Below are 12,592 nucleotides of genomic sequence, written 5' to 3'. Positions count from 1 at the left end.
ATGAGAGACCAAGAGGAAGCTCCTGGTTCCTGACTCTGGACTGGCTCAGCTTCGGCCTCTGGCTGTTGTAACCATTTGGGGAATGAACCAGTGGATGAAAAATCTTTCTGTCTCTCCTCTCTGTAAATCTGATCTGCCTTTCCAATCAAAACAAATAAATCTTCAAAAAACAACAAGAGAAAGACTTCTCTCCCTCCCCAACAAATGTCTCTCAAATAAATAAATCAATCTATAAAAACAAACAAAAACAGCAGCTGGCACAATAGTTCAACTGGTTAATCCTTCCCTTTCAAGCACTGGCAACCCAGCTCCATCTGTTGCTCAGCTCCATCTGCTGCTCCATTTGGGAAGTAAACCAGTAGATGGAAGATGTTTCTCTCTGTCTCTCCTCTCTGTAAATTTGCCTTTCCAGTAAAAATAATATTTTAAATAAATAAAAAAGAGCAGAGAAGATTGCACAACTTTGTGAATATACTACAAATCACTGAATGGCAGATTTTTGCTGTATTAATTATATTCAATTTGGGGGGATAAAAGGCACAGCCAGTGGAATCAAGCAGCCCCAAAGAGCGAGCTGACCATCCTGGAGGCAGTCATCAGGCAGGCCCTCATCCAAATGGCGGCTGTGGCAGGTTCCACTCCTGACGGCAGCAGCCCCTACTGGTCGGCAGGGCATGGGAAAGCCTAAAACAACCAAGCAAAAGCTCGACCTCCTGGTACAGATGGGGGTTGCTATGACTGAACAGGGAAGGGGAACAACCAGACCGGGTCGAGGGCCCAGGTCCCACGGGGGAAGTGGAAGCATTCCTCTCTGACTTTCACTCTGGAATTCACAGTGCTACCTTTGGCAGGGAACTACATTAAACCCAAACCAATCACTTTAATCTGTTACAGGATTTCCTATTTCAAAAACTCCCAAAAAGATACTGATAGACATTTGAAAGCACAGTGGTATGTGAGAGAAAGGTCACAGAAGACTACACAGCACACGCCTGCATCAAGGGACTGCACGGACAGCTAAGCCAACGCAGAGGGCAGGGCCACAGAGTGAATGTGCCAGGCGGGGAGGAAACAACTGGTAATGCGAAAGAGTTTAAAAAGGCTCTGAGAGGGCCTGGCGCTGCGGCCTAGCAGCTAAAGTCCTCGCCTTGAACGCCCCGGGATCCCATATGAGAGCCGGTTCTAATCCTGGCAGCTCCACTTCCCATCCAGCTCCCTGCTTGTGGCCTGGGAAAGCAGTCAAGGATGGCCCAAAGCTTTGGGACCCTGCTCCCGTGTGGGATACCCGGAAGAGGCTCCTGGCTCTGGATCGGCATAGCATCTGCCATTGTGCTCACTTGGGGAGTGAATCATCGGACAGAAGATCTTCCTCTCTGTCTCTCCTCCTCTCTGTATATCTGACTTTCCAACAAATAAATAAATCTTTAAAAAAAAAAAAAAGGCTCTGAGACTGGTTGTGGTATGATTGCATCTTTAAGCATTCTAAAGATACCCTGAAGTGCAACTCCTGTTGTGGCAAAGCAGATTAAAACCACTGCCTACAAAGCTATCATCCCATATGGCAGGTGTCTGAGTCCGAGCTGCCTTACTTTCTATTCAGCTGTCAATGAACTGAGAAAGTAACAGAAGACAGCCCAAGTGCTGGGGCTCTGCCACCTCTGTGGGAGACCGGGCTGAAATTCCTAGCTCCTGACTTCAGCCTAGGTCAGAACAGGCCATTGCAGCCATCTGGAGAGTAAACCAGTGGATGAAAGATTGATCTTTCTCTGTCTCTCCCTTTCTCTTTCAAAATAAGTAAATAAATCTTAAAAAACAAACAAAAATACTGGGTCCAGCGTAGTAGTAGGCAAAGCTGTTGCCTATGATCCCATAACCAACTCCCTGTTAATGGCCTGGGAAAAGTTGTGAGGATGGTCCAAGGGCTCAGGTCCCTGCAATCCATGCTGGAGACCTAGAACAAGGTCCTGGCTCCTGGCTTCAAGCTGGTCCAGCTTCAGCCGCTGTAATCATCTGGGGAGTGAACCAGCAGATGGAAGATCTCTTTCCCTCCTGTCTCTTCCTCTCTTCCCATAACTCTTTCAAATAAATAAGTAAATCTTTATTTAAAACAAAATACTGAAGTGTACATTCTATTTTTAGAAAACCTTTGCAATTCAAGAGGCTACTTCACTCCCTGGTTCATTCCTCAAATGCCGACATCAGCCAGGCTTGGGTTGGGCTGAAGCTGAGAGTCAGTAACTCAATTCAGGCCTTCGATGTGGGCGGTAGGAAGCCAACAGCTTGAGTCATCACAGCCACCTCCCAGGAGATCGACAGGAGATTTGAATCAGGGATCAATTCAGGTACCTTGGTATGGGCTGCTGGACTCCTGGTTTTTTTTAATCATATTTTATTTGTTAAATAAGTCATATTTCATTTATTAACTTTTAAAGATATTTACCTATTTAAAAGTTACAGAAAGAGAGAACAAGCTCTTCTATCTGCCCAAATGGCTGCAATGACCAGGGCTGGGCCAGGCTTGAAGCCTGGAGTTTGGAGTGGTCTCTGGATCTCCCAGTTGGTGTAGGGGCCCAACCACTTGGGCCCTTTTCTGCTGCTTTTCTAGGCTATTAGCAGGGAACTGGAAGTGGAGATCAAATACAGAACACCTAGGTCTTGAATTGGGATGGTGCGGTGTTGCAGGCTGTAGCTTTACCTGCTACATCACAAAACCAACCCCCATTTAAAAAAAATATATATATATTCTTATCTTTTAACTTGGTCTCTTTAAAAGATTAGTTTATTTTAATGTTAGATTAACAGAAAAGGCTTCCACCTACTGATTGGTTCACTGCTGAAATGCCCACAGCAGCTAGGGTTGAGCCCAGGCAGAAGCCAAGAACCACAAAGTCCATCTGAATCTCTTGTGTGAATGAAAAGGATCCAAGTACTTGAGCTGCGCTGAACGTGTTGGGATCCCATATGGGCGCCAGTTCGTATCCCAGCAGCCCCACTTCCCATCCAGCTCCCTGTTTGTGGCCTGGGAGAACAGCAGAGGATGGCCCCAAAGCCTTGGCACCCTGCACCTGCGTGGGAGACCTGGAAGAAGTTCCTGGCTCCTGGCTTCGGATCAGCGCAGCACCGGCCGTTGCGCTCACTTGGGGAGTGAATCATTGGATGGAAGATCTTCCTCTCTGTATTTCCTCCTCTCTGTATATCTGACTTTGTAATAGATAAATAAATAAATAAATCTTTTTTTTTTTTTTAAAAAGAGTTACAAAGAGGGGATGACATCTTTCACCCTTATATGGTTGCAATGTCTGGGGCTACGCCTGGCAGAAGCCAGAATTCCCTCTGGATCTCCCCCATTAGTGAGGGGATCCAAGAACTTGAGCCAACCATGCTCCATCGCTTTCCCAGGTGCATTAACAAGGAACTGGGTTGGAAACAGAGCAGCTAGGACTTAAACTAGTACCTATTTGGGATTCAGCCACAGCAACTCAACCCATTGTACCATAACACTGGCCTCTAAAAAAATTATTTCCTTTATTTGAAAGTCAATAACAGAGAGATCAACCTTCCATCTGCTGATTCACTCCCAAAATAACTTCAATACCCAGGGTTTGGCCAGGCTAATGAACACGGCTGAACAGCCAACAATTCAAATTACCTGAGTGATCAATCATCTACTGCCTCCAAGGGTGCATACTAGTAAGAAGCTGGATGAGAAGCAGATCTGGGAGCAGGTGCTCTGGCTTATGGGCACTGCCACTTGCAATGCCGGCACCCTATATGGGTATTGGTTTGAGTTCTGGCTGCTCCACTTCCAGCCCAGCCCAGCTCCCTGATAATAAGCCTGGGAAAGCAGCAGATGATGGCTCAAGTATTTGGGCTCCTAAACCCACATGGATGGTCCAGAAGGAACTCCTGGCTCTTAGCTTCAGGCCAGCCCAGCTTCTAGCCATTGTGGCCATTTGGGGAGTAAATCAGCAGATTGAAGATGTGTGTGTGTCTCTCTTTTCCTTTCATATAATGAATCCTAAAATAATCTTTTTTTTAAAAAAAAAAAGACCTGCTGTGTGAAGTGAACACCTAGCCCTGTTCCCCACACTTATTCTATATGATTGAAAACATGGCATAAGTAAAAGAGAAAGAAGGCTGGACAGCAAGGAGACACCAATGGCACCAGATAAAGAATTGCAAGTGAAAGGCAATAGGCTTGACTCAGGTTTCAAGCCTGGAAAGCTAGGAAAATCTCAATGCATTGGCTCATGTTTGGGAAGTCATGATGAAGAAACAGTGTGTGCAATGACACAATGTCAGAACTTAACAAGCTGAGCTGGAATAGCAGGGTGGAATTGCTGAGCGTCAGCAAGCAGAAAGGGCTGTAGTGACAGGGACAGAAACCATGAGGTCAGGGCAAGAGGTAAGAGATGAGGCAGCCTGCTCGATAAAAAGGAAGACTCGTGAGATCACCAACATGGATGAAAAAGGAAAAGCTGACCTGGGGACACGGACACCTGGGGAAGAGAGTGGAGATCAGAGAGAAGCCAGTGGAAGACGCAACGAGTTTTCACAAAGGAAAGCATCACGGAGGACAACACTTGAACACAGCTGTGACAAAATGGTTTACAGAGAACAAGGATGAGACCAGTCATGCAATTACATTTATGCAATTCTCGGACTGGGAAGTTCCTGAAAAGCTGCTCATTAACAAAGGCTGACATGGACAAACCCCCTCCCAACCATGGTTCCTCTTTCATCCATTCAATCATCCCAACAAATACTGATTCAAGGCCTTGTGTGGGAGCACCCAAGACACAGTACTGAGCAAAAGCAGAGACAGCCCTTGTCTTCTCGTGCTTAGCGCACACTGGAGAAGAAAGACTTCAACCAACTCCTCCTGCTGATGAATGTAAAGTTGCAGCCACAGAGCTGGTACTGCAGCACAGCAGTAAAGCCACTGCCAGTGGTGCTGGTGTGCCATCTGAGCACCAGGTCAAGTTCCAGCTGCTCCATGTCCAATCCAGTTTCTAGAACTGGGAAAGCATGGAAGATCACCCACATTCTTGGGTCAAGGGCCCCACACCCATGTCAGAGACCTGGAAAAATCTCCTGGCTTCAGAATAGCCCAGCTCTCATCATTGCAGCCATTTGGGCAGCGAATCAGGTTATGTAAGATCTCTCCCTCACTCTCTCTTTCAGTAACTTTGCCTTTCAAATAAAGGAATCTTTTTTTAAATACAATATCAGCCATCCCATTAAGATATATGTTTTTCTACAAAGCAAACTAGGGGCTGGCACATTGGCTCAATTGCTTAATCCTCCATTTCCAAACAATGGGATCCCATATAGGTGCCAGTTCATGTCTTGCCTACTCCACTTCCTATCCAGCAGCCCACTTATAGCTTGGGAAATCAGTAGAGGATGGTCCAATGCCTTGGGACCCCACATCCACAGGGGGAGACCCAGAAAAAGCTCCTGAGTTCTGGCTTTAGATCCACTTAGCTCTGGCCATTGTGCCCAGTTGGGGATTGAACCAGTGGACAGATCTTTCTGTCTCTTTCTCTCTCTGTAAATCTGCCTTTCCAATAAAAAGACAACCTTTTTAAAATAAATAAATAAATAAATAGGACCTGGTGTGGAAACTTAGTACCTAAAGTCCTTGCCTTATAGGCGCCAGGATCCCATATGGGCACCAGTTCTAATCCGGGCAGCCCCGCTTCCCAATCAGCTCCCTGCTTGTGGCCTGGGAGGGCAATCGAGGACGGCCCAAAGCCTTGGGACCCTGCACCAGCATGGGAGACCTGGAGGAGGCTCCTGACTCCTGGCTTCAGATCGGCACAACTCCAGTCATTGTGGTTGCCTGAGGAGTGAACCAATGGATAAAAGATCTTCCCCTCTGTCTCTCCCCTTCTCTGTATATCTGACTTTCCAATAAAAAATAAAATCTTAAAAATAAAATAAAAAAGCAAAAACAAAGCTGTAACATAATAATGTTGTGAAACAGAAGTATATGGAGCTTCGAGACTAATGAGAGGATTCTGGTCAGCACACCAGCAAACTGCTAACTACCTCCTTCATTCAGCAACACACACTGTGCCTTTTAATCAGGCCACACATCTCACGTAGCACAGTTTTACTCTTAGCCTGTTCATTTTCTTTCAATATCTTTTTTTTTAATGTTTCACATATTCATTATTATTCAGGGTCATGCTAATCTTCCCTGTAGTGTTCCAGTTTTAGTATGTGTACTGCCAAAGCAAGCAAGCAACTCAGCATCTTCTTCAACTGCCTAAGAAAATGCTGCAAAACGGCCATTCACTACCTCCTTACTTCCACATAGCTGTAGAAATGCCTCATACTTTTCACACACACAAATCCTAAACTTCAACAATCCCTTCAAACATTCAACAGTGAGTGTTAAAGTGTCAAAAGGCCCTGAGCAGGTTGGTCAGGCAGCCTCTTCAGGCCTCGGAGTGGTTGGTGTGGTTCTCAGAGGGGTAGGGCTGGCCAAAGCACGGAAAGGCCAGCACAAACACTCCAGAGGCAGCCTGAAGGGCGGAAAGGCCAGTGTTTTATAAAATTACTACTGCAAATAAAAACCACATCAGTCATTACAAGGCAACTGGGCAGGGTGAGAAAACCAAGGGTTCAGTGGCCAGCAAGAAGCAACCACACCACTACTTACATCACGAAACTGCACCTTGCCGAGCTCCCCTAACTCACTGACGCAGCAGTAAGCCGCCTCGGACTGTAGGAAGAGCTGCGCCAGCGTCATCTCCTCGCTGCGGAAGAGCTCCCCCATGGTGGCGACAGTCCACTCCACCGAGAGCCAGGACTTCTCTCCAACCTGGGGCAGGGGAGCAAAGGACAGGATTTGGTTGAGCTGAAACAACATTCCCAGCAGGCTCCTGCCTTTGGCATTTTAGCTTTTCCACCTCAGGCTGCCAGGTCTTTAGCAGCAGGTCTGACATCCCATTTAGACAAGTGGAAACCAGCAACTCTGTGTGTGTTACAAAGGCAGTTACTGAATTCTGCCCTTCTCAGTGCAGATTAAAAGTAATTTCCTTTGCAGTCAACACTGCGATCAAATGACAATATTTTAGGAAACCAACAACATTATAGATTAAAGATAGGGATAGATGCTAGACTGTCTGACATTGTCTGTACCAGCAATGTCAGGGCACACTTAAATAACAGACTGATGGACTTATGACTGCTTATGAAGGACTATATTATTGTAACAATATGGGGAAAATCAGTCGGGCGGTGGGAATTTGGGGAGGGGATAAGGAAATCTAAGACCCTGTGGAACTGTACCATAAAATTCACAATTTAAAAAAAGATAGGGATAGCGACAGGAGCAGGGCAGCACACAGCTTTTTCAATACTGTGGACACGTTCTCTGAGGCAGTGATGTTCACACTGCCCACTCTTCATTGCTTGTACAGGAAACAAACAAAAGAACCTCTTACAAAATGGGGTCAGCATCCCTCTTCTCCCGTTTCTTGGCAATATAATTTCTAACAGAGTTGCAACATTACCCTAAAGCTACAGTCCCACGAAAGGGCTTAACCTTCCAGATGCCCCAGAAAACACCCTCACCCTCACACACACCTACAGAACCCAATAAACAAGGAGTATATTCAAGGAGGAACCAGCTTACATATTAGAATCAATTTCAAAGCAACACACTGGCAATGACAAAGCAGTTTCAGCAAGGCAGGGAGAACAAGCCTTCCACCCGCGCAGCTGTCTGCTTGTCCTGCCCATCTTCTAGGTTAATCGCAGGCTTCCATCTGTCACATCCTCTCATGCGTGAAGCCACTAAACATCTCGATCGAGTCTCCACTGCCGCCTGTAGGAAAAGCGGCTGGCGCTATCAGTGGTCCTGAAACGCGATTATTTCTTCTCAATCACCTTCTGCAGGGCAGACTGCACAGAATATAGATGCAACAAAACGCTCAGGCTTTGAAGCATCCTAGGGTCCCCCCAGCTTCAACAGAGACAGGTGAGCCTGACCTCAAAGGAAGATAGGCTCCACGAGAAGGCTGGGAGACATCTTAGAAACTCAGAAGGACAAAACCTTCACGTACTGCATATCCAGGGCAGCAAGGACAACCTGCTTACAAACAAGCATTGCCCCGGAGACTCCCTGACTTGGCGACCTGTGTGCATCCGAATCAGCTGTTTCCAGCCCCACCTGCCTCACCTGCACCAAGCAGAGAGACTCCACAACCGCTCAACACAGGACAGCTCGCCTCGTCAGCATCCTTTGGGGGCTGACAATGATAGTCTGTCATGAGTCCCTCCCCGCTCCCACCCTCTAATGACTAGGTCTCCCAAAACATCTCCAGACCACTGCAGCCAAACAAAAAACCAAGCCAAAGCTGTTCTGGGAGGAATGGGGGAGTCACAACATGAAATCCGAACAATCAGCAAGACTACATAAGATGGGGCCCACCCGCAGCGCCTCCCTGTCCCCTCCCCCACCGCCAGCCTCTGGGATCATCTGTCACTCATTCCTAACCTCCCATCAGGGAATGATTCACCTGCCACCCAGAGAGCAAACAGGAATTCTCTGGACCCAAGTACACCTCCCTCTTCGTACGTGGCGGGTATCACCGAAATTGGGAGTCCCTCTAGAAAGTCTCCCCAAATTCTGCCTCCCCAGTAACCCTCAGTCCTTCTGCTTTTCCCTTCCATGGGTGAAAATAAGGCCTCTATAGGGCACAGAACCTCTGAATTTTCTGCCCACAGGAGGGGTCCTCAAGAGGAGGTGAACCCCTATTTTCTCCCACCGATTTGAGACGCCTGCTAATTCCTTTAACGAGTGACGGGGTGACCAGAGTTTCCTGAGTCACTCGAAGGTGCTGCCTGCCGAGCTGTCCCTACATCCCCCGGCTCACCTCCCGGCACCGGCCCAACCGCCGCCACAGAGAGCCGCCGCAGACAAGCCCACAGCTCCGCGGCTCCAGCAGCAGCAGCGCCTCGACGTGCGTGCGTCACCAGAGCCCCGCCCCCGCGCAGCCGCCGGGCCCCGCCCCGCGATGACCTCATCGCAGTCCGCCAATGGGAGGCGGCCTGGCCTGGGTGGCCGCAGTGCGGGGCGGCGGAGCGTGGGCGGGGCCCGGCGTGCTGACGCCATCTTGGCCGCTGGCGGGGCAGGCTTGGGGTTGTGGGACTGGCTCGAACAGCTCAGAGTCCGTGCTGCCGAAGGGCAAGGTCGTTCTGTTTCCTCATTGTCCTAACTTGGGGATTCACGACTTTGTCTCCTGGAGAAGTAGTAGGATGAAAGGGGCGATACCTTCATGAAACGACCTAAGACCTGTAGGCGCTGGAAAATGCGCATAGTGCTGGCCCGTTTTGACAGACTTTCTCCTCATTTCTCTAAAAAAAGTGAAAACCCATGAGCTCCAGCCCGTGGCTTAGGGGGATCACGTGAGCCCAGTCTTTAACGAGGCGCGTGCCTCGTCCCTTCCAGCGACTCTCCATGATCTGTTTTTCTCCAGCAACAAGAACTCCCACCCCCACCCCAAAGACCATAGGTTACAGAAGTAAATTTTTCTCTTGCTTGGTGGTAATACCTGTGGCCCTTTTAGCCACTTAAAGGTTTTCGATTCTTCAAATTTGGTATTACAATACCACATTTCTTATTGCAAAAGTGATGCTTTGGATATTTTTAAAACGTCTTTCTCAAATATATTGATACTTTTTATCACCTTTTTTAAGAAGGTTAAAGTGGGAACTTCTTGGTAATAACTAGAACCATATCAGGAAAAACTCGCAAAACTAGTTGTTCTGTCTCTCTGGATGGTAGAACCCCTATGAGATTCAAGGATAAGGAGAAATTTTTCATTTTTTTAAGAAGAATCTCATGCTAACTAATTTTGTCTCCTTGACAAAAAACATCACCACGCTGCTTAGCCAGCCTAGGAAAGAAGGGTAAAAATAGCCATTGTATCTCATGCTGTGAATGGAGATAATTTGATTGTCCTTTTTTTTTTTTTCCCCCTTTCATACCTTAGAGAACCCAAACCCTTACCTCCTTTTTCCTCTCAACTTTCTCAGGCAAATCAGACAACCACATTTGAAAACCTGCCAAGTTTTAGAAAGCAGTTTCACAATGCTTGTCATTTCCTTCCTTTGAGTAAAAAAATAAAGAGTACCCTCAGAGTCAGCTGCCTGCTAACCACATGGTTTTCACACTACGTTTCAGACAGCCTTCCCTCTGGGCCCCGGTAAGCTCCTTTGAAATCTTCTAGTGGCTTTCCTGAAAGTCTGCCCTTGCTGTTCCTCTTACTGATGCCCTCTCTCCAGTACCCTACTTCTTTTCCTTCTGTTCTCTACATCTGCACTCTTGTCTGCAGTCAGGCTTAAACGTCTGTGTATGGGACTGGGATCTACCTTCCCAATCCCTTTTTCCCCCCAAAGCTTAGAAATGAACTTTCAAGGGCCGACACAGGAGAGTAGCAGGTTCAGTCTCCACTCCCGTGCTAGCATCCTGAAGAATCACCAGGTACCAGTTCATGTCCTGGTTGCTGCTTTATTCCTATCCAGTCCGTTGCTAATGTGCCTGGGGAAGCAGAGGAGGACGATCCAAGGCCTTGGGCCCCTACACCTGCGTGGGAGACCTGAAGAAGGCTCCAGGTTCCTGCCACTGTGGCCATTTGGGAACTAAACCAGCGGATGGTATATCTCTCTCTGGTTTGTCCTGTAAATCTGCCTTTCAGATAAAAATAAATCTTTCTTGTTTTTAATGAAATGACATTTAAAATAGCCATTTAAACCAGGGCTTACTATGTGCCAGGCACAAATGGTTCTAGAAGCTAGGGATTAGAATAAGAAACAGACCCATTTCTACCCTAGAGGAACTCACAGGCCAATGAGAAGTCAAATCCCAGTCATGAAAAGGCAGAGCTGGGGATGAGGATGAATACTGCTGTTAGGCTGCTCTGCTAAGGGCTTGGTAGGCAGGAACTACCTACCCACTTAATCCTCACCACAACACTCAGTGACAGATGCTATTACCCTAATTTAGTAGATGATAGAAAATGGAGGCCTGTGTCCACCAAGATGAATTTTGAAATGCTGCTCTAGAAGACATTTGTATTCCCTAAGGGGCTTAGCCAGTGATGCAGTTGTGTCTAAATTGACTTACTCTATGATTTTTCTAAAACTTTATTTACTTGATGGACACTGGTAACTTGGTAACTGGTAACAGTGGATTGAGCCACTGCCTGCACGGCTGCCATTGCATACTATAGTTCAGTTTCCTGCTAAAGCACCTCAAAAGGGGTGGGAAGATGGCCCAGGTACTTGGGCCTTGCCAATCACTGGGGAGACCTGAATGGAGTCCCAGGCTCCTGGCTTGGGCCTGGCCCAGGTCCAGCCATTACAACTATTTGAGGAGTGATGGAGTGGATAAAGATCTCTATCTTTGCTTCTCTCTGTGTCACTGCCTTTCAAATCAATAAATCTTTCAGAAAAAATTGTTAGTTGAGAGTAAAAAAAATAAAATACCAGTAGACAGAGCTCCCATCTGTTGCATCACTGCCCTAAATGCTGCAATAGCCAGACCCAAAGCAAGCAGGATCCTGGAGCTAGACCTGGATCTGCAGGGATCAGGGACTTGAGCCATCACCAGCTACCTCCCAGCATGTATGTTAGAAGGAAGCTGAATCCAAATCGGAGTCACAACTTGAGCCCAGCACTCCAGTATGAGATGTGAACATTTCAAGAGATGTCTTCATTGCTGTGCCCTGGATTTTAAAGTTACAGTCTTGTATTCTTTTAGTAGATCATTTAAATGGTTCTAGCTTATTAAATAAGTTTTAAAATGTTTTCCTCCTTTGTCAAAATGAACTCTAATTCTTATAAACTCTTTTGTTAAAGATTTGTTCATTTTTATTGGAAAGTCAGCTATCCAGAGAGCATAGAGAAAAATATCTTCTGTCCACTGGTACACTACCCAAGTGGCCACAATGGCCGAAACTGAGCTGATCTGAAGCTGGAAGCCAGGAACCTCCTCCAGGTCTCCCAGGTGAGTACAGGGTTCCAAGGCTTTGGCCATCCTTGACTGCTTTCCTAGGCTACAAGCAAGGCACTGATGGGAAATGGGGATGCCAGGACACAAACCAGCACCCATATGGCATCCCAGTGCATGCAAGGCAAGGAGTTCAGCCACTAGGCTACAATACAGAGCCCTTTATAAGCTCCTTTACCAAGAATCTTTGATGGGAGTGTTTCAGAACCTCTGACTGCTATTCTGCAATGTTGGCTTGCAGATTTCCATGGAAATAGTCCCTTTTACAATTTCACCTTGAATTCCTCAAGCTAACACTTCTACTTTACTTTAAAAGCCTGTGAGTGTTTAAGTTAAGGTTTTTGTTGTTTGGGATTTTGTTCTGTTTTGGTAAAAAAAAAAAAAAAAAAAAAAAAGCAATGTCTAAAACTTCTGCCTACCAGATTGTGAGGCTTCCTTTGAAGTTAAAGGGAGATCAGAATCCTTTAACTCTGCTAATGATTACACGGAGAAGGAGATCGGAATGAGCCGGAGGCATGTGACACTTTATACACCCCATGTGACTCCCATGAAGGGCATGTGAGA

General features: G+C 46.8%; 1 protein-coding gene and 1 non-coding gene across 29 annotated transcripts in view; both read right to left on the bottom strand.

Moving 5' to 3' along the window:
* Positions 1-9,014, bottom strand: part of LOC121170445 (V-type proton ATPase 116 kDa subunit a1) — a 51,692-nt gene extending 42,678 nt beyond the window's left edge. For 22 of the 28 annotated variants that reach the window (XM_041001644.1, XM_041001646.1, XM_041001658.1 and 19 more), the window contains exons 1-2: positions 8,892-8,980; positions 6,671-6,832 (exon numbers count right to left, since the gene is read on the bottom strand). In XM_041001644.1, coding sequence (XP_040857578.1) covers positions 6,671-6,787 — 117 coding nt within the window. In that variant the 5' untranslated portion in view covers positions 6,788-6,832; positions 8,892-8,980. Of the gene's footprint in view, positions 1-6,670; positions 6,833-7,648; positions 7,861-8,891 lie in introns of those variants that run through there. The other 6 variants (XM_041001647.1, XM_041001651.1, XM_041001663.1 and 3 more) reach the window with 4 other exon arrangements.
* Positions 6,143-6,245, bottom strand: LOC121170556. The gene has a single exon (XR_005885984.1). It is a non-coding gene; the product is annotated as a U6 spliceosomal RNA (small nuclear RNA).
* Positions 9,015-12,592: the final 3,578 nt, after the last annotated feature.

Source organism: Ochotona curzoniae, unplaced genomic scaffold (assembly GCF_017591425.1).
Source record: "Ochotona curzoniae isolate NIBS_2020 unplaced genomic scaffold, NIBS_Ocur_1.0 scaffold_2453, whole genome shotgun sequence".
NCBI classification, from domain to species: Eukaryota; Metazoa; Chordata; class Mammalia; order Lagomorpha; family Ochotonidae; genus Ochotona; species Ochotona curzoniae.
This window is presented reverse-complemented; position numbering and strand designations above follow the sequence as displayed.